This window comes from Pseudochaenichthys georgianus, chromosome 13 (assembly GCF_902827115.2).
Source record: "Pseudochaenichthys georgianus chromosome 13, fPseGeo1.2, whole genome shotgun sequence".
Taxonomy (NCBI): Eukaryota; Metazoa; Chordata; class Actinopteri; order Perciformes; family Channichthyidae; genus Pseudochaenichthys; species Pseudochaenichthys georgianus.
The window spans coordinates 27,477,945-27,501,255 of record NC_047515.1 but is presented as its reverse complement, the minus strand read 5'-3'; the positions used below and the strand labels follow the sequence as shown (position 1 = coordinate 27,501,255).

The window sequence follows — 23,311 nt, the reverse complement described above, 5'->3', positions numbered from 1 at the left end:
CTTCATGTAAGTCATCTCCTTCTTCTAGTGATATCTTAAAACAACAACAACAACAACAACATGTTTTAGTTTCCCAGTTTACCTAGCTGAGTCTCTCAGAGTGTCTCCTGACATCTTTCTTGAAGCGGGCTTGTTTATTCAGGAGGGTAAACAAACACTGACAAGACCAGAACCTAAGTAAAGTCTTTCTGTGTCTGTCAAGTATGCTGCCTCACACATGAGGAAATGTCCTTTTTCCTTTACTCCCTGAGAATACTACACATAATTAAGTGTTGACTATGTCCTCATAACTTTCCTTCTCGGGTAGAATGAGTGAAGCAGGGAGTTAATCAATCTTCCCCTCAGTTATTTCCATTAGTTCACAGCCTGTGAATCTCTGCTGGAAGCTGATGGCTAAGCAGTGACAACACTACCTAAAATATTGAGCTCTCATTGGTCAGCGATGTCAGCGGTGAAGGAGGGTAAGAGTCTGATGTCTGGATTAAAGCTTTAATGCTGCAGTAGAAATAGTCAGACATCACCAGTGAGCATAATCAACATATTCATGGCATCCACTGTAAAATATATTTTACTGTCTGTGAAAATGCCTCTAAAGTTCTATACTTTTCCCCCCTTAATAATTAAATTAAGTTGAATTATACTTTGCACCCTGCATGATATTCCTAGGTCAACAAGTAAAGGATGAAAACAAACAAACAAACAGATTTCTCGTTTTATATTTAGATTGTTGGTGTTTTAATTTAGACAATTATGAATTATTTTATTTTCACCCCTATTTGCTAAGCTAAGCTAATCACATGCTGGTGTTACCTTTATATTCACACATTATCAAACACATACGTGTGGGTATCTGGAGTGTCTGCACACCAAAAGATCTGTGAAATTAGACTACTCAGTCAGTTTAAGGATGCTGCCTTGCTCAGAAAACATGCCAATTAGATTTGATCTCCACAAATGTCTTGAGTACTAACCTTTTCAGTTTTTCTTGTAAGACAATCAGAGCCGACTGAGCAGCTTCTTCAGGAGGCTCAGAGTTCCCGGCGGGATGCCAGGTGTACCAGGGAAAGGATAAATACAGGTATGTTCAGAAAAGACATGAGGGAAATGTAAAGGTCACCTATTATGCAAAATCCAGTATGAATACCTTCCGGATGCACTGTATCTGAGACCTATAATATATTGATGAAAAACAGTATAATAGGGGACCTTTAAGGGCGTTCAGTGTAAAAACCGTTTCAAAAAACATGTCTCGATTGTGTTTAATTGTAATTTGTGTAAACATCTTCCTTTAGGTTTCCAAAAATATCACATTACCGGAAACAACACATTAAATTATAGTCCTCAATAAGAGAGCAAAACATAAAATAGAGCCGACACATGTGTGATCAACAAAGGGATACATACAGCTAGAACCAATAGATAACAGGCTTTTACCAACTATTTATCGCTCTGTTTTTGGCTTGATCTCCATCAGCTCTGACCAGCAGGGGGCAGTGGAGCTTCACTGTGGAGCATCACTGCAGCAGCTGACTGTCTGACATCAGAGGAGGATCATGATTCATCACTCTGTGCTTCACATCGCGTGGGCAGGACAGATCATCTCACCCATCTGCGAGAGCAGCCTGAGCGCCCTGAGGAGCCTCTGTGATGAGAGCAACACTGGCTGAGAGTGTCAGAAAGAAGTCACCCAGGAATCTATCAACACCTCTTGGCTACAAATGAGCTCTATTATGTATTAATCATAATGACATTCATCTCAATTTACAAGCTAGTGTAAGAAATTGTTTCCTTTCCAAATCAGATGTTAAGCATTTATAACACCTGCTCGCATGAGATCAACTCAAGATGTATGGTAATAAGGTACATTTTAAAAATAATTGTACATTAATAACTGAACATTTAAGGCTTTAACTGACAGATAAGTGGCATTTAAGTGGACAAAATCCACTTAATTTATTATTTGTTTGGTTTAATATTACTAAAATGGTTAAATGCTAACCAGATTAATCATATTTATTCAAATAAAACCCCATTTGCACTTTTTGCACGCTAATACAGTTACTTAAAAAAGCTGTGAATACTTAATGGGTTTTTGAACGGTCAGCAGATCTACATGCAATATGAATAACTTAATACTACCACAGGGGAGCGAGCAAGGGTTCTATTAGAACTACAGTACTACTGTGACTTTGTAGTACATGTTGAGGACTGTTTTATATATGTTTAAACTTATATAATATAATATATTCTCATTAATTTTCATTATAATTATTAGTTTTCACAATCCTGAGGAGCTACTCAATAGTTTAAAAGTATGTAATTGCAATCTTTACTATGACTGAGAACTTTTGCATGTTTTTGTTGGATTGGAATTTGAGATCACCAATTGTCAATTAAATACATTTGTGCTGAAGTATTGTACTAAACAAATACTTGCTGTTATGACACACATCTTGAAGTTTACTTTACACTTTGTTTCCCTTGTAAGGTTATCTCTGAGAAGACTTTTAAAAGGAAAACATCAGTCTTTGGAGAGCGTCATTGAATCAAGATATTCAGCATGTTCTCCTATTCAGAAGGTGGTTCTTCGGCCTGTTAGACTGCACATAGTTACTAAGCTAATTAAAACCTTCAACAGCTAATAAAAAAGCTGTTTGTATTTATAGTGGGTTCATTTTCTTTTTCATTCTTCTCGAGTGAAACAGTACACATATAAAGTATTGATGTCATGGTTTGGTTTCCCCACAGTACCGACTCAGGTACCAAATGCAGGTGAATTTAAACACAAATCTACTTAAACACCTACCTAGTTGATCTTCATTTAACTATTATGTGACTTCTTAAACCAATTATCTGCAACAGTGATGATGTAGGCATACTCTACGAAAGGTAGATTACTTTATCTGTTTGAATAACATTTCAAATGCTCGTTTAAAAAAGCCACATTAAGTCCCCTTTGATTGAATGTTATACAACAATAAAGAAAAGAGGATTAAGAGAGGCCACACCCACAATTGTCTCAGAAACACTGAAGAAACATTAGTGCTGAAACACGTCTCTGTCCTCTGCCGCTGTGCATTTTAAAAAGTATTTAATTTGTATTTTCCAGTTTCCAAAGTTTTATTTCCGGGTCCCATTAGGCTTATAGACTAGATTTGAGTTAAATTGCATGTTGTTTTGTATTTATATCAGTGAGTGTAATTTAGAGTTTAGTTTTAGAACTCTTTCAGCCCTCGCCATCCTTCTCGTGTTGGAACAGTGGCACATTTCACTGATTCTCATCTCTCCCTCTCAGTCCGAAGGGGAAAGTTCAAGTACCACTGGGGGCTCCTATAAACAACCCATTGACCCGATGGCTATAATCCAGTTTTAATCACAGTGAGGCCCATACATCACACCCTGCATTTATTCAAGGCTGTCAGGATCATCTGGATTAATTACAGCAAACCTCTTGATAACACTAGAGTCAGAGTTGGGTTTAGGCCAGGGCTAATGAGCTCCCTTTCTCCTCTTCTTTATCTCCTCACATTACTGTCAAACGGGTGTTTACGCCGGTCTTACTCCATTTCCTCTTTATTTGGTCTTCTTCACTTGGCTTTATCCTCTTTGTATTCATTCGTTGTCTCTTTGAAACGGTTGCGTTTGTCTTTGCAACATGTCATGTAATGTCAGAAATAGAGACTTTAACCCAGATGCTCTTATTATCTGTTAGGTCAGAGGTCAGGGAGAAGTCACTGTTTGAAACTTGTGTAAATTCACCACCTTTGACACTTTAGCATGGCAGATGCTCACTGTTATGATGGCACGAACCCCTCTGGTGTTGAAGATGACTCCCCCTCATTAAGACACCAAGAGTAAAACAAACAGTTTAGAGATGAAGGAGAAATAAATACACAGGGACAGAGATCGTAAACATAAAAAGTAGAGCCTGAGTGAGGAAGGGAAGAGTTCACTGGAGTCTGACATTTTCCCACACTGCTCCCAGCAAGGCAATCTAAATGAAGAGGTCGAATCCCTGGAGTATAAAGCTCTCCTTGGTTTTAAACTTCCTCTCCTCTGTTAACACCACCCTCTCTTACAACAAACACGTAAACACTGCTGAGCAGACAATAAACAACCCCTTGATTGCTAATAATGTTTAGTTTGTTGTCGTCAAGATGAAACCTGAGCACACCTCTCAGGAGGATCAATCACAATAACAACTTGCCATTTTGTCTTACAACTAAGCTTTAATCTCTCTATTATTTCAAAATCTAAAATATATTGCAGATTAGTGTCATTGAGTGCATTCTTTTATCTCAGCAGATGTCTGGTATGAAGCAAGGGATATTTTTAGAGAGGACATTGGGAACAGGATTGAAGATGTAAACCACAAGACTCTGGAGAAAACTCATATGGTGGTAGAAGTGGTCCCATATGACCATTAGGGGCCCATTCCTCTAACGCCTACTGCAGCCCCCCCCCCCAAAACCCCTTTATCTTCACACATGCAACACAGGAAAGTTGATCTCTGGACTCAACGGTTGCATTATCTCTGCTTTCACATGCAGCGTCGACAAGAGAAAGGAATCTGTAATCTGGTGTGGCAAGCCCTTGTATAAATACTTCCCACTGTACTCCAGTTGTAAAAATCTGCATTGCTCTCAACATGCAGTAGGAAATCCCCTCGGGGCATGAAGTGGTCTGTGTGGACGTCATGAGAAAAACCAAATTTGGTAAAAGATGCAGCTGCCAAAGCTTGAAAAAAACGTGAGCATTAGCAAACTATGTTTGGGAGAATGTCGTGGAGATGTGGTCTGCTTTACATCGCTAATGATTTCAACAAAGACCTTTTTAACATTTTATTGTAGAAAATGCAAATGTGTTTCTCATAACTTTGACAAGCGCTCTTTTTAAAACAGTGGGACAGTGAGCCAGCATAAACAATACCACCTCACTGAAAAAGCTTATTTGAATGAAGCCATCAATATTTGTTATTATTTATCCCTGTGCTTCACCTAATGCGATATGTCTACATGTTTTCTGTGCCTGCGGCTGTGTTTTCTGAGCTGTACCTGAACGCAGCACAAACGGAAGCATAAAGGCCCTTCTGTAGTTTGTCCTGCAGCACACTGTCACTCATCATTACTCTCATTATGTAGCTGGTACTGTATTGGTAATTGTGAAAACTAAATATTCAGAAGATCGGCTTCAGACCAACTGGCTATTCTTCTTTAGTTTTCTCTCAAAAACAATGTTTAAAAACAAAAACAAATCATAACTTGTTCGTTATTATTGAATCAGCTGAGCTAATCAACCATTATTCCCATGTTCCTGGTTGGCAATAACTTGCATACAGTACTTACAGTATATTACACATGTTAACTATTGTTTACTATCTCCTGCTATTCTAGTTTAATGAGATTTTAGAATTGAAACATGTTCCTCAAAAATGGCTTCTTAGATAATTGTTTAAGTAATTTTGCCATCTGGCCCTAGCTTCCCAAAAAATGATTTTTTAGATAGCTTACTCTTCAGATTTTAACAAAACAAGGCCTTTAAGGATGTTGCCGTGGACTCTTGTAACATTTGATTGGCTATTTGCTGACATTCTTAAGACTTATGAACTAGTCAATCAAAAGATAAGGTTTGTTAAATCAATATTGAAAATAATCCATAGCTGTAGCTCGTATAAATTAACTTTAGTATTTGATACACCAATATCTTCAGTCATAGATTCCCCTGTGCAAACCTTTACAAGACTTACAAGTTCACGAGATACAGTTTCAGTTGTTTTTTTATTATGAACAGGAGACTTGCCAGTTATGTGGCAGCCGTAGTATTTAAAAAGTTACATTCATGTCTTCAAATCCCCTTTCCCACACTTCGTCATACAAAAGCAGGTAACAAGAAATATATCATGTGAGCTGTTTTCTCCCTCTCTGATAAACTAGGAATACCAAGTTATAGTAGTCGGTAATGACTGCAGTCAGGTCTCTAGAAGTAATTTACAACCTTATCAAAAACCTTCATTCAGACCACTTTCATTAAGGATATCTGATACAAATCTAATCACACCAATTATTTAAAGAAGAAAAAATACCAGATTTGCCCCCGCACCATGAATAACAAGTGGTTCCACAACTAGTAAACTTTAAACACTGATCAATATCAACACCTCAGCTTCAACAGCAACACGTGAGAAACCAAACTAAATTGAAAAGCCTTATTAGTTTACAGTCCTTTTATACAACAGAAATCTGTCGTATTACCACAACAAAGGAAAGGCAAAACCTTTTATGGATTGTGTTTGTGACCGTTATGTGCCTCTGGTGGAAGACTGGAATAAACCCTAACAATAGAACAAATAAATGCAATAAAGCTGTAATTGATCCGGCCTTACTGGAAAATTATAAATCACTGTCCCTAAACCGAGGAAACTGTCTTTACATCACTCTGGAGAAAATGGTCTAGGTTTACAAAAGTATATTTCAAAGGTAAAAGCTTTTTACAAGTCAAAACTTCGATCTTAGTGTTGCTTTGAATACACTGTCAAACATACAGCATGTGTGGAATCATTGTATGCTAATGAAATGAAGCACATTGTTACTTTGATCTTCTTCACAGCTTTGCCCACTGAAAGCACAACACCTTAAGACATGAGCGGTGATGGACTGTTCAGCATCAGGGAGGCCACGGTGTCCCAAAATCCATACTACCAAATAACTCTTAGGAGGATTTGAATGTTGTTAGTTCAGACTAGATAAAGCAAAAAGTAAACAATAACCAATCAGTATGCATATAAAAAACTACTATTTAAGTTTGATGGAACCACAATACATTGCACAAAAGACATGCAGGAGTGGCTCAACGCTGAACAAAATAGTGGACAGTGGTGAAACCGAAGTGGCCTTTAATGTTGTAGTTTGATATCTGAAGGTGCAAGTATTCTTTCATTTCCTCGTCCTGTAACATGTTGATGTTGTGGATACAAATGGCAAAAACTGTGTACATTAAAGTATAGTACACAGTTAAAGTTAGTGTGTTGTATGGAAGTGGGACAAGTGTTACTTTTGTCAAAACACTGCCAATTTATAAGATAGAGTTTGTGATATTCAATATATGTATTATTGTAATTAATTCCAATAAAATGAAATGAAAATAATGAAATAATAAAATGAAATTGTCCTGACTAGCATAAACCTACTCATTGAGAACCTTTTCTAGTAACATTTGAGAGTCACTTTGAAACATTTAGATTTTCTGTGAAAATAATTGTCTTAGGTTTGAGTGGGGCTGCAAGGGTAAAGAAGCAGGAAGGTTAGAAGAGACAGACTAACATGTTGTAGCATTTGGTCTTATGATGGGATTTGTTGAAAGCAAAAAAATGAAGAATAACACCAGATGTATCCTTTAAGACAACCTGGTAAAAAAGGTCTTACACCACAGTGTCAGAGGTGGTAAAACAGTACATACAGATACTGATAGGCTGATTCATACAGTCAGACATGTACCCACTTCTGTTGGTCCCTCATAGATACACGTCCATATGGTCGAGGATCATGTGCCGGCAGAGCGGGCAGTTCTGTTGGTACATGGGCTGCCTCATCAGGATGTTGGTACAGTCTTTACACAGGCAGAGGTGCCGGCATGGCAGCAGCACCACGGTCTTGGTGCAGTCCTGACAGATCACACACTTCTTCCTCTCCTCCTGCTCCTTCAGCAGAGTCAGCAGATTCTCAGCAGGCAGAGGCTTACTGTCTTTGCCGGAAGCCATTTGCTTCTTAAGTGGTCTGTCTGTGCTGCTGGATGAGGGCAAAACTAAATCCAGCAGCTCCTGGTGGACTCCATCTCCTGCTCTTCCATCCGGCGGGTCCCGCCTCTCCCCTCCAGGGTCTCCGTCGCCGTGCACTCTGTTGTTGTTGTCCCTGCTGAGATGTGTCCTCAGAGCCAGAACCAGGCTTCTAAGTGGAGAAAGCTGCTGCCAAAGTCTTCTCTCCAGCAGGTAGAGGTTGTGGAATATTCTCTGCAAGCGCTCCATGGCAACATGTAATAAATGTGGGGTGCTCTGCAAGGCAAAATTGAGGCGATGGAGAGCCACAGAAAGTCTGCGTGAAGCTGGAAATGAGTTGATGCAATCCACTATTCGCACTGCAGCCTGTCGGGTCAGCTCTGGGTTCAGGTAGGCGGTGGTGGTTAGAGCAATAGTAATAGTGAGCAAGAGGCCGTAGATGTTCAATATGAAGATGCTGATAAACATATGCACCAGCGAAACCATAAAGTCCAACAGCAGTTTACAGGGTGACCACAGGAAGGCCGAAGTCCCAACCAGGCTGCTGTACAGGAAGGTGAAGGAGGTCAGCGTGAACTCCAGAACCTTCTGCAGCGGGCTGGAGACTGTCTGCCACACACCGACCAACACTGAGCACACGTTCTGGGTGGCGATGAGTGCAAAGTTGACCATGGTGTTGGTGAAGTAGACCACCAGGCTGACAGCGATGCCGCAGCCCTCCAGCACAGACAGCAGACCTCGACACAGCTGCTCCTTCCCACGGAGCAGGACGTGCATGGACAGGTAGCCCACCATCTTCAAGCTCTCCAGCAGCCCCTCCAGAGCCAACACCAGGCTCCCCAGCATGGTGACAGTGCTGTGGGCAACGTTGGTCGTCGCTTCTGCCAGGGACACCAAGCAGAAGAAGGTGAAGTTTCCCAGCTCCAGCACCGAATGGAGTAGCAAGGTGGGAATGCTGTTTATAAGGGTGATGACAGCCATGGCGGTCCGCACCACGGTGTGGACCATGACAAAATTCAGGTCCAGCAGTAAGCAGACGGCTTCCAGGCATTTTCCAACCGTGGAGATGATAAAGTCCACAAAACCCATGGTAATGTATCATGAACTCTGAGTTTACCTATCGGTGCTCTCAGGTGGTCCCAACGGCAAAGTCCATGTCCGTGTGTTTGTTCAGGGAGAGATACTCAGACGTGTTACATCTTGTTCGGTTATCCTGGGTGTCAGAAGAAACAATACGCCATTCCTCGTTCCGTTAAAAAGACGATTGTTACCTTTCTTCCTCGTATTTGTACCGTTGAACCGACGAGCTAACATAGTAAACAACACACGCGTTACAGTGGCGGATGTTTAGTTTCAAACGAGTCACACACTTCCGTTGTTTCCCTTTAGCCCTGCGTTCCTAAAATGGTCCAGAAACATGTCACTAGTTACATGGTCATCTTACTAAATATGTAATCCGTGAAAACCGAAGGCAAATTTGGGAGAGTAGAAGAAAATCATCCAAAATGCTTCGGTATGTTTATCGTCTCTCCTGTGGCCGCCATGTTTGTTTTGGTCAAGGCAGCTCATCTCTCTACTTCCTTCCTGTGAGATTGAGCAACGTCACACAACCGTTTTTTTGTAACATGATAAATAACGTTTAAATATTTGGATAAAATATATAATACAAATATGCGATTACTTCAAATTAAATAAAAACTACGCATTTTCAGTCATTTATGAATATGTAAAAATAGTATGTAAATAACAACAATTATAACTGCTAACATACAGTGGTGGAAAAGCTATTCAGATTCTTAACGTGAGTAAAGATAGACACTGTGAAGTGAACACACTCAATTTCAGTTGAAGTTACTGCCTCCAATAACATACTAAAGTAAAAGTATAGTACAATTCAAAAATTGTACTTAAATAGAATAAAATATAATATAATATATCTTCATTGTCATCATACAAAGTATTACGAAAGTTGTAGGAGTAAAAGTACTAATTGCAGAAATGAATTTGAAATAATTCTGAAAATATTTTAAAGCAAAAGCAGCAAATCCTGACATCCTGAAGCTGGGACTTGGAAATTTTTTGGAAAAAAAATCCTAAAACCAATTAATTTTCTATTAACCAACGCATGGTTGTAGTTACTTAATATATTGTTGGATGGTTTAATCTAGATCAAATAATCACATTTTAAAGGTTTCTCCCTAAGCATAGTGTGTCAAATCTGAATTGATAAAGTAACTAGTAAATCAATCTGTATAGTAAATTAAGTGGATCAAAAAGTACAACATTGGCTTACAAAATCTGATGGAGAAGTGTAAAGTAGTATAAAAGACTTGCAAGTACAATAGCCCAAATGTGTACTTCAGTAGTTGAGTACATGATGTAATTAGTTACTTTACACCACTGCTAACATATTTCGGCCTATTTAGTTTTAACAATTTTGCAAAGAGATAAATAGAAATCCATTGTTCCCTCACTCGAGATTTTCATTCCTACCCTCACCTATGGTCATGAAGGATGGGTCATGACCGAAAGAACGAGATCGCGGATACAAGCGGCCGAGATGGGTTTTCTCCGCAGGGTGGCTAGTGTCTCCCTTAGGGATAAGGTGAGAAGTTCGGTCATCCGGGAGGGACTCGGAGTTGAGCCGCTCCTCCTTCGCGTTGAAAGGAGCCAGTTGAGGTGGTTCGGGCACCTGGTTAGGATGCCACCTGGGCGCCTCCCTAGGGAGGTGTTCCAGGCACGTCCAGCTGGAAAGAGACCAATGGGTAGACCTAGGACCAGGTGGAGGGATTATATCTCTTCGCTGGCCTGGGAGCGCCTTGGGATCCCCCAGTCAGAGCTGGTTGATGTCGCCAGGGAAAAGAAAGTTTGGTGCTCTCTGCTGGAACTGCTACCTCCGCGACCCAACCACGGATAAGCGGGAGAAGATGGATGGATGGATGGATAAATAGAAATCTATGAATTATTTTCAAATTCAATATCATATCTAATTTTCATCCCTATTACTCATTCAATCAATCAATCAATCAATCAATCAATCAATCAATCAACCAATCAATCAATCAATCAATCAATCAATCAATGTTTATTTTTATAGCCCGATATCACAAATGTTACATTTCAATCAATCAACCAATGTTTATTTATATAGCCCAATATCACACATGTTACATTTGTCTCAGTGGTCTTCACAGTGTGTACAGAATATCAGTATGACAATACGACACCCTCTGTCCTTAGACCCTCACATCGTACAAGGAAAAACTTCCGGAGAAAACCCACAGTTTAAAGGGAAACCTGGGAGAAACCTCAGGGAGAGCAACAGAGGAGGGATCCCTCTCCCAGGACGGACAGACGTGCAATAGATGCCGTGTGTAAATTGAAAAGATAATACATTTGCAACATAGGTAGTCCAAATGTTTCGAAATGTATGTGTGTATAATAGTAAGATGAATCCACGAGGATATCCATCCAGGACCTATGATCCAGGACCACAGCCACGACTCAAGATCCAGGGCTTGCGATGCAGGACACAGGACCGCAGGATCATCCATGACTCCGGATCCCAGCGTATATAGACACCAAAAAGAAAGACATTTGGGGATGCTGGGTTAATCGGAACATGAGAGTACACAGGTATAGACAGAGAGAAGGAAGAAGTAAGATGTCCCCCGACAAACTAAGCCTATATCAGCAAAACTAGGGGCTGAATCTAATCAGCTCTAACTATAAGCTTTATCAAAAAGGAAGGTCTTAAGTGCACTCTTAAAAACGGATAGGGTGTCTGCCGCCCGAACACAAACTGGAAGCTGATTCCACAAATGTGGAGCTTGATAAGAAAAGGCTTTGGCTCCCATTGTACTTTTAGAGACTCTAGGAACAACGAACAACCCTGCATTCTTGGAACGCAATGCCCTAGTAGGACAGTAGGGTATAATTAATTCTTTAAGGTAAGATGGCGCCTGCCAATTAAGGGCTTTGTAGGCGAGAAGAAGAATTTTAAATGATATCCTGTGTTCTATAGGGAGCCAGTGTAAGGCAGCCAGAACAGGAGTAATGTGGTCCCTTTTCCTAACTCTGGTTAGTACACGAGCTGCAGCATTTTTAATCAGCTGAAGCGACTTGACTGACTTCTTGGTACACCCTGATAATAAGGAGTTACAATAATCCAGCCTTGAAGTAACAAATGCACGGTCTAGTTTCTCTGCATCGTTTTGAGGCAAGATATGCCTGATTTTTGCAATGTTACGTAGATGGAAGTAGGCGGTCCTTGAAATTAATTTGATGTGGGCGTTAAAGGATAAATCCTGATCAAATATAACACCAAGATTCCTTACAGTCTCACTGGAGGCCAAATTAATGCCATCCATAGTTAATATATCTTTAGAAAATTTGTTACGTAGATTCTTCGGGCCAAGTACAATAACTTCAGTTTTGGTCGTGTTTAACATCAAAAAGTTTAAGGTCCTCCACGTTTTTAAGTCCTTGAGGCAGTCTTGAATTTGATTTAGATGATTAATTTCATCAGGCTTGATTGATAAATATAGTTGAGTATCATCCGCATAACAATGAAAATTTACAAAATGATTCCTTATAATATTGCCTAACGGAAGCATATATAATGTGAACAAAATAGGTCCGAGCACTGAGCCCTGTGGCACTCCATGGCTAACTTTGGTTTGCGTGGAAGATTCATCGTTGACACGTACAAACTGAGAGCGTTCCGATAGATAGGACCTAAATCAGCCTAAAGCAGTTCCCTGTATGCCAACTAAGTGCTCTAGTCTTTGCAATAAGATATCATGGTCGATAGTATCAAATGCAGCACTGAGATCGAGCAAAACAAGAATAGAGACAAGTCCCTTGTCAGAGGCTATTAGAATGTCATTTGTGACTTTAACCAGAGCTGTCTCTGTGCTATGATGTGTTCTAAAGCCAGACTGAAAATCTTCAAATAAATCATTGTTTTTTAAGTAATCACACAACTGTTTTGTGACTGCTTTATCAAGAATCTTTGAGAGGAAGGAAGATTAGAAATAGGTCTATAGTTGGCTAAAACCTCTGGATCGAGGTTGTGCTTTTTAAGAAGCGGTTTTATCACTGCTACTTTGAATGATTGTGGAACATAGCCTGATAATAAAGACATATTCATAATATGTAATAAAGAAGTGCTAATTAATGGAAAAACTTCCTTCAACAGCTTAGTTGGAATTGGGTCTAACATACACGTTGATGGTTTAAAAGAGAGAATCATTGAATTTAATTGTTCAGGGTTAATGGCTGAAAAGCATTCTAGTTTACTATTTAGTGTAATATTAGAACTTACGTTTCCGGGAGCTGTTGATAACACTATACTGGTCAAAGGCAAGAGGTCATTCATTTTATTGCTAAGAGTAACAATTTTATCGTTAAAAAAGCACATCAAATCATTGCTACTGAGTGCTATGGGAATAGAAGGCTCAATCGAGCTATGGCTCTCTGTCAGCCTGGCTACAGTGCTGAAAAGAAATCTTGCATTATTCTTATTCTCATCTATTAATGAAGAGTAGTAGGCTGCTCTCGCTTTACGCAGTGCTTTCTTATATTCATTGAGAGTAATATGCCAAATTAAACGAGATTCTTCAAGTTTAGTGGAACGCCATATCCTTTCAAGTTGACTCGACTTTTGCTTTATCTTGCGGGTTTCGGCATTATGCCATGGAGCTAATCTATGTTGTTTTATTTTCTTCTTTTTCAAAGGAGCAACAGAGTCTAATTTTATTCACAGCGCATCTGTAGCACTATCAACAACATGATCAATTTGGGGTGGTGTACATTTTGTATAAGTTTCCTCCCTTACATGCAGACATGCTATCGAGTTAAGTATTGGTGGAATCTTTTCCTTAAATTTGGCTATAGCACTAACAGATAGGCTTCTGCTGCAGGAGCTTTTGACTAATGCTTTGTAGTCTAGTAATAGTACTTCAAAAGTTACTAAGAAATGGTCGGATAAAGCAGGATTATGCGGTTCGACTAATAGTTGCTCAATTTCAATACCATAAGTCAGAACAAGGTCGAGAGTGTGATTATAGCAGTGGGTTGGTTTATTTACACTCTGACAGAAACCAACAGAATCTAATATAGAGTTAAATGCAACAGTAAGGCTATTTTTATCATCGTCAACATGAATATTAAAGTCACCTACGATAATTACTTTATCTGTTTTAAGTACCAAAGTTGATAAAAACTCAGAGAATTCTGATAAGAATTCTGAATAAGGACCTGGTGCACGGTACACTGTAACAAATAAGATTGGCTGCAAAGTTTTCCAGGTCGGATGCGTAAGACTAAAAACGAGGCTTTCAAAGGAGGTATAATTTAATTTTGGTTTAGTATTGATAAGTAAACTTGAGTCAAAGATTACTGAAACTCCACTTCCTCAGCCTGTGCCTCGGGCAATATGAGTATTGATATGGCTGGGTGGAGTGGCCTCATTTATGCTGACATATTCTTGAGTAATTTTAAAACATTTGATATGTCCCCCCCCTTAAAAAAAAAGATGGGGTATTTTTTTAAGACACACCCTGGCCTTTGCTGTTACATTTTCTTTGCTAAATTCTCTCTTACAGATTAGTTGAGTTATTTTCATTTAATTCAACTGGGTCTCTAGTAAATACGTTTTATTATCTCATATAATTGTTAGTAAAATATGGAAATTATGTTTTCTCTGTTCCTAGAAACACTGGACATAAGTTCACATTTCAGTGTGTGTGAATGACAGTTAAAAGTTAAAGCAACAACTGACACATTTTATCGACGTGATCTTCCATGCCATCACCAGGGTTTTCCAATTTCCCAAATTCATTTACTTTAACATAATGTTGCTTGTTGAGCCATACTCTCCCATTACGTCAACCCATTTAGCGTCAATTGAACACAAAAGCTTTGCAATCCCGAACAATATCAACAGTATTTCCTTCCTTGCCTTGTGCTTCATCCTCCCCATCTGAATCGTTTCAACACGACGAGCAAAGGGAAACTCTGATAAGATCATGGGAAATCCTGCTCCAAACCTTCGGACACTTGACAAACAGCATTTCGTTAAGCATTTAATGATACAACAGGGATACGTAGGAGCAATGCAAGAAGCTATAAAAGGCCATCTGCAATACTTTGTATGTAGCAGAGAGCTTCTGGACCGGCTCCTTTTATGGTAGCTGATCCTCCCTCTGGTCCTTCAGCAGGCCAGTCGTCAGCTTCCTTTGTTTAAAACCTCCTGCAGATTTACACATGTGTCCCTGCTGGGAATAAAAAGTCTACTTTAGCTCTAAAGTTTTTGACTTTTTTTTGCTCCAATGTATATAAAGTCGTCAACATACATTTTTAGAAATGTGGCTGAGATGATAAGAAGACGATTGAGGCTATTTAGTAAAAACAAGATAACCTTTGAACTTATTACTGGCCAAAGCTACCTTAAAATGTGCAGCTTCTAGATTTATCAGTAGTCTTGTTGATGCTTGAATTCACATTTAGTCAACCGGCAACCTGAGAGCACGACTCCTACTGAGACACAGATCGTCACTTCCACCCTCCAAGGGGCTTGAGCCTCTGACCCGCCCTTCCACCTCTTTGTCTGCTCTTCCACTCCCAAGAAACAACCTTTTCCCTTTTTGAGTCAGCCCTGGATCAATGTTTGACTGTACTGAAAGACGCTTGTTTTGTTGAATATCTTTCAGTAAAATCTTATCTATAAAGTCTTAAAAGTAATCACCACTTTTTGAGCACATTTTTTGGAGAGAACAACTGGCTTCTGGCCATAGATATCAGATATCAGACTTGAACATTGACTTTTACAGAAATAAAACCCCATCACCAGACAAGAGCGCTGATGTTCTGCAAAAGGTTATTGTGTTAATAGGACAGAAACAATTTGGTGACTGACTGAAGGCCAATAATCAGATTTCAAGACATTTTAAACTTCTTGTTTATTGTTGTGGTTTATGGAGTGTGGTTATGGCTAATAAAAGTATAGAGGGGAAACTTGATTCCTATTTTGTTGGCTTGTAACATTATCAGGAAAAATCCAAGTCATTCTGAGCTGCAAAATAGTCTTGCGCATTGCATTCAGATTTCTGAGTTTAATTAGATGTTCAGATATTTTCAGATAACAGTTCAACAAATGATTTATGTTTTTTAATCGAGCAGAATATTCAAAAACTTTTAAAAAATGTTTTTGAATATGTTGGTCAAACTTCTCTATCCCTTGTCTAGTGAGATAGTGACTTAACAATTTTCACATGGACCATTCTCCCCACGATTTTGAAAATCATCTTTCATCTTTCACAATTTTCGTGTTGTGTTCCCAGACTTTATGGTTCATTCTGGGAAGTAGAGTTCAGATCATCTGATTCCCTGATTACTTTGGCTGCCTGCCAAAAAGCCGAGCTACATCCGGCCATCTACTGGCACCTAAACCCAGGACAAATCTTCTGAAATCTTCTGTGTCTTATAGAGCTATAAAGGAATGGAACTCATTGCCAAACTACCTTGCTGAAATAGAGTCCAGAGCCTCTTTCAAGAAGAGATTGAAAGGCCATCTACTAATGACCATGTACCCTTGTGAGCTGTGAACCCTAATTTAATTTGATCTCATGCTTTGTACTGGTGGGTGTCTATGCACTCATCCTTGGCTGAGATTGATATTGAAAGTGGATGAGATTGTTGATGATGTTGGAAATTGTTGATGATATTGGTGATGTTGTTAATGTTGTCAGGACTTATGTCTTGAATGTTGTTGTACTATTGTTGTATTATTGTTGTATTGTTTTAAGTGTCGGACCCCAGGAAGAGTAGCTTTTGTCAAGAGCAAAAGCTAATGGGGATCCTTAATAAACATAAACATACATGTACATTAAGAGTATATTTGTGTGTGTAAGGAAGACCAGAAGTTTATCTGCGAAAACACAATCTCCAAACAGTAGAAATCACTGGAGTGCAGCCTGGTTCAAGACCCAGAGCAGGACCTCGCATTCCTCAGAAACCCTCAGCCTCAAACCCGCTGCCTCCACACGCTGAGGAGGCGAAAGAGATGGGAAGATGAGGAGTGGGACAAAATGACTAATTTCATTAAGACACAGTGATGATTTCCCTGGTTTGACTCAGAGAGATATGAATAGATGACTAAAACTGTGGGGGTCCCTCAGCGTGACATTCCTGTTCTTTGAGTGGTCTTCTCAGGACCTTGTCTGAGCATCTGCAGGAAGTCCCTGTGTCTGCAGGCTGTAGTAGCAGCTTCCTGCTCCATGACTCATTATTTCTCAGAAAAACCTCTGTGAGACCCTTTGTTTAATCATAAACAGCTAACACTGATGACACAAACGGCAAACTTAACTAAAGCTACATTTATAATGATTTATAATTCGACTGCAACTGTTTTAATCATTTTTATTGATAACATTTAACAGTCCTTTTTCTGAGTCTTGAATCCACAAATATTTACTTAATTATCTTTATAAAAAGGAACGCACAAATGTATTACACACAATCAGCTTGAATGATCAAACATTTATTATTTTAGTAAAAACAAAACGATGAATTACTCGTCAAAAACTGTTTCAAATTATTTATTTTGTTTTCTTTAACTAATCCATTATCTGATTAATGTTTTCAGTTTCTAATACAATAAAGTATACATGATTCAAGCTTTAACCATCTAATGTTTACTATTTATTTGTATTTGCTTAAAAATGACTCATTATCCGAGTCATTCAACTACTTGATACATAAATAAATAAGAAATCTTAAGCTCTTATTATGATTATGATCTTATTATATAAATACATTTTACAAAGCAAAAGAGTATATCAAAGAGATAAACACAGGCTTTAAAGTGGACCTATTATGCTATATTGGAAAAATATATTGTATTTTATGTCCTGCTTTTTAAACACATGTGCTCTCCAGTACAGGTTAGCTCTGAGTGTTAGCGAGGCTTGCTAATGTAAACAAAGACGAGATTACGTCCAAAACACGTCAGGCATTGTTTCTGATGGCAACTTTCTGTGGGTCCGCTTCCGATTTGATGTCATATCGGCGGCAAATCTGTATCCGCTCGTTGTACCCCCATTTTTAAAAGATTGGGGTACGGAGGAAAAGAGAAAGGGTTTTATTTTCTGAAGCTGCGTGAGTTCCCCGACACACCAGGGACACATATTTATGTATAAAAGACATAAAAAAGTGCATTTTGCATGACAGGTCCTCTTTAAATCAAGTAATCAACTAATGGTCTGTTAACGGTTTTTTCTGCAAAACAAAGTTAGTTTTTTTGTATCCAGAAAAGATTGCTTTGAAAATATCCTCATTTTATTGGAAACACTTTAAAATGATCACCCTACCCTGACGAGTTATATCACTTGTTTTGTATACAATCTTTACATTCGAAACAGAAAGAACTTGATAAACCATGAACTTTATTTGCAATTTAAGTTGCTCTTTAAGTCTCATTAATTAACTGAATTCATTAACATTTTTATTCATCTTCCTTTTCAAATCTTTTGAATACCAAACTCTTCCCATGATGAAACACTGAAGAAACATGTCAGTGGGTGGATTTATTATGATGAATGCCCCTATTACATATAATCACCATGGAGAAGCGATGTTTAATTCTTGGCCCATGGAGCTAACAAAGTGTCTCTTTGTCACAATCTCTGCTGTTATGACGGAGTTTAGCAGAAATTCAAATTTCTCTCCCACTCTTCCACGGAGCCCCCTCACCATACCAGTGAATTCTCGATAGCCCCCCGTCCTATGGAGCAAATTGGACAATAGCTGTCTCTCATGCCGGGCAGACTGCCCCCCAAAACAACTCGCTCCCGGGTCTGGCCTCAGTGGTTTGGAAAGAATGACTTATTTTCCTCTCTTTCCTTCCTTCAGTCCTTCCCTAGCTCTGAGCACAGCGCTGTGAGCCCCGGTGAGGTAAACAGAAGTCATGTTATCGTCAATCACAAAGGAATGGCACACACAGGGGTGTGTTTGGGAAGGACACTGCAGTCAGAGCATCAGAGGGGGAAATCAAAGAAGAGCCAAGTATAAGGGCAAGCTTTTAGTTAGTGGTTTGAAAAAAGAAATAATGAACTGCACTTTTTAAGAGTAGAGCTGCCTGCCCAGAAGCTGTACGTTTGGAGACACATACCTTTAGGTTACCCAGTATGTGTGCAAATGCAAATATTACCGTACCAGAGGTGGAAAAGTACTCATATATTGTACTTACTTTAAAGTAGCAATACTACAGTGTAAAAGTAATCTAAAACAACGTACGCAACAATAACCTTAAAGTACTTAAAGTCAAAATAATGTACATTGTACAGAGTTGCCCATTTCAGAATCATACAATGTATATTATAATGTGTACCACTTACATTTTGCACTTGTTGTACTGTAGCGGATCCTTTAATATGGTTTATAATGTGATGTATATATTGTATTGATAATATTAATCTAAAAAGTAGCTAGTGACTAAAGCCATAGATTTTTTTGCAATATTAAGTGGAAAAGTCTAAGTACCTTAATTGTGTATTAAACTACAGTACATGAGTAAAGTGCATCACATTCCAACAATGAATTTAACCATCGTGAGAAAAAAGGGGAGACATTTTGTTAGGGATTGATTGGGATTGTTAGGCGGTTAATAGCTGGAGGATTTCCCCTGTCAGCAGGTTGAGAAACATGCTCTGATAATATGTTTCAGGGCTTTGCCGTCCCTGGGAACTCAGAAGGTATGTTGCCTTTCCTGCTTCTATTTTCCTTTTTCAGTCTCATTCCCAAAACCATTGCCCCCTGATATTCCCAAATGCCCTGTCCAGGATGTATCATATTAAATAAAGGGTCCAAAGGGGACATTCTTGCATACTGTCCATGAAGAATTTAAAGAGGGCTTTTGGGAAAAAAAGGGGTTTTCCACATTTCCTAGTGTTAAACTATGGACCAATATACCTTGTGTCACGCCCAAGTCACATAGCAGCCTGGAAGATTTGGTCGTATATCACTGACCTTGAGTGGCTGAACAATGTAGTTGTTTTTAGAACAGCTAGTACTTTGCTATCACTTCATGCCATAGGGACTGTGCTTCACCCCAAAGGAAATGAAAACATCTACATGGTGGTTTACACCCTTATTTACATTTGAACCTTGTTTTAAAGCATGCAGTGCACTGATTGGTCTCTCTGTTGTTTTTCTATAGTGTGTATACATGCTAGTTTCTTGACATACTGATATCAAAATAAAACTTACAACGCAACTTCATTGAACAACATGCATATTTGTGTGTGTGGAGCACATGGGAGGGGTGCAACAATTGCAGTTGGAACCATTTCTGTGGCGGCAAGGCAGCAACCCAAAGAGGATTGAGAGAATTTATACTACGTCGCAGCAGAAAGTCATGTTAGGATGTGTTATTATATTGGCTTCATATTTCCATCAGAACAAAGCACCCGTATCTCCACCATCAGATCCCCCCCAATAGCTCCAGGATGGAAGGAAAAACAGAACACCAGTGATGGCGAACAGAGGATGTTTTCCACTAAAAGCACCTTTAAAAGCAGACACACTTTATCTGTTTTATTTTTGCTCTTCACCTGCTTTGAACATTTGGAAACAGCAAAACCCCCATTATAAAAGCCTTAGCGCGACACTGGGTTTCATCATAAGAAAACAGATGGTTGTTAAAGGAATCAGTCTTTTGGGGAATATGCTTATTTGTTTTTTGGGAAAAAGTCAGATGTTTAATGTCGATAGGATAAATACAAATTGCTCACTTTACTTAGATTGCCTTTGCTTAGCATATACACAACGTACAGAGTTTAAAGATCTGTATACTAAAATATTGTACCCTTCCTCAAAAGATAGCCAGCTATTCACTGTTTTTCAGCGTTCCCATTCAGATCAGGTTAAAACACAACATGTAATACAAACAACATCTATTTCTTAGCCCATCCCTTCGTATGTTGTGATGTCAAGAACCATGCTTAAATTGTGATTTGACTTTTAAAAAATCATTATAAGGGAATTCAGCAAGCCAACCATTTCTATCCGTGTCCTCCAAGGCCTTTTGCAGGCTGTCGGACTTTAATTCTTAATTATTTTAGAAAGGGGTCAGGGTTTTTCTTTTATAGCCTAACATCTTGCCTGATACACCCCTGACTTGTACCTCACACAGAGGGCTTTCACATTCAGAGCGAAATAATTTGACAGATAAATACGCAGAAAAAAAATTACCCTGTAGCTCTCTCACGGCCTCTTTATCTGGTTGCCACCAAATGAAAATAAATAAAAGACATATCTAAAAAACCCAGCTTGAAATAGAGCAATGGAATGGCTGAGAACACAGCAATCCAGATTTTGTGATAAAGAGTATATTCTTGAAACTTGCTCAAGGCCTTGACCAAATGTGCTGATACAAATATTGAAAAAGCTCACAAGTCATTCTGTGCTCCTATTTTCCAGGTATTTGAAATTACAATCATGTGGAAAGGGCTCACACAAAAGCAAAACACCTGCTCCAACCTCCGGAAAATGGTCCACTTCTTCTGAGGACATTCACTGTTTATGCACTGCTATCATAAGCAGACCTCCTCTTCACTGCAGACTCTCTCTACAGTTCGTTTTGAATCATTGCCTGATCCTTCCTGGAATCCTATGTGTCTCTGACCTGCAGGCAGAGGCAGTGCACTTGGCAGAAACAGATGGCAGAGGGTGTTTTCCAGCACTGAAGTTTACAGGGATCAGTGTTCCCTATACGTCCCCCTGTCTCTGATCTGTTTCCAACTGCACAGGCTCTGATAGTTCACACGCGATCAAATCATTCTGAGATTAAACGCTTGCTGTAACTGCACTAACAGTTTGAGGTTTTATCACTGTCTGTGCAGAGTTGAGGAAAGCGCTGTATTGTTTGTAACATTCATTGGTCCCTTAGGTCTTCTGATCAGGCAATCTTGGTTGTGCCAAACAGCATTACACAGAGTCTTAGCTACTAACTACACTCCAAACACATTTGATCAGCTCAATTTATTAACTTTTCAAAATCTTTGGACACTAGATAAAGACTGAAAGACACTTAATTTGCATTGCCTTTACGTTTTATGTCTGTGTTTTGTTTGATCTGTTAAAACAACATTTGTCAACAAATGATATTTTGTTGCCCTCAACAATCTGAAGTTAGGCTTTAGCTATCAGTGTTTTACAAGAATCAACTCCAAGTTATTTACTGAGAGGCTCGTGTGTATATCTACGGTGTGTGTATGTACTGTGATTTCTCCAAACTGTGGGAGCAGACAGAATTGTTTAATTGCAATAGATGCCGTGTGTAAATTGAAAAGATAATACATTTGCAACATAGGTAGTCCAAATGTTTGGAGATGCATGTGTGTATAATAGGAAGATGAATCCACGAGGATATCCATCCAGGACCTATGATCCAGGACCACAGCCACGACTCAAGATCCAGCGCTCGCGATCCAGGACACAGGACCGCAGGATCATCCATGACTCCGGATCCCAGCGTATATAGACACCAAAAAGAAAGACATTTGGGGAAGCTGGGTTAATCGGAACATGAGTGTACACGGGTATAGACAGAGAGAAGGAAGAAGTAAGATGTCCCCCGACAAACTAAGCCTATATCAGCAAAACTAGGGGCTGAATCTAATCAGCCCTAACTATAAGCTTTATCAAAAAGGAAGGTCTTAAGCGCACTCTTAAAAACGGACTTGGCTCAACAAGAGAAAAACAACCTGATATCTGATCATAGTGTCAACAGCAGTATTTTGTTTGATTTTCCTGCAGCCCTCTTGGTACTCTAGAGTTAGTTGTCTTTGCTGTTTCACATTCAGCAAACACTGCAGATATCCAAACCGAAAGTCAAAAATCATGTTTACAGTTAATCTGTGTCACCTATCAGCAACTGAAAGTGCAGCCGGTCAACATCGATACAAAGTTATCTGGCAGACCATGTTTTAGATTCACCCTAATTCAGTTTGTTACATTATACTGGGTGGATGAAGATACAATATCTTTGTAACACTTACTGATGGAGAAGATTCATGACTGAAGTGAACACAAAATATCACAAAAACATAATTCAGCTAAGCCTGCTACTTCACACCAGAAAGCAAAGCAAGGAAAAAAACAGTCAGAAAATAATGTTGTCTTTCTGAAACTAATAGACATTGTTTTTAAAACAAATCAAAAGTACTGCAAACTGAATCCAGAGGTGTACACTTGTTAGACCATGCATGTGCCTGTGATATTTACAATACAAATCTGTGCCCTGCCCAGCAGATAATGTATTTCTAGCATTTATCTGGTAATGATTAGAGGCTGCAGATCCTCTGCAGCTGAATATTTGCTCCAAGAAGCAGGTGGAAGTTTTTGCATCCTCCAGGCAGCTCCACGTTTACCTCGCCTCATGTTGATCCACATTCACTGCAAAACAAGTCCTGATATGAACATTAAACCACGAGGTTAACGAACACACACCCACACAGTTTTATTTTACCTATGGCT

General features: G+C 39.1%; 1 protein-coding gene across 1 annotated transcript; it reads right to left on the bottom strand.

Moving 5' to 3' along the window:
• Window positions 1-5,758: 5,758 nt before the first annotated feature.
• Window positions 5,759-9,340, bottom strand: rnf26 (ring finger protein 26). The gene has a single exon (XM_034097753.1). The coding sequence runs from the start codon at window positions 8,858-8,860 to the stop codon at window positions 7,511-7,513; it is 1,350 nt and encodes a 449-aa protein (XP_033953644.1). The 5' UTR covers window positions 8,861-9,340; the 3' UTR covers window positions 5,759-7,510.
• Between the last annotated feature and the right edge of the window lie 13,971 nt (window positions 9,341-23,311).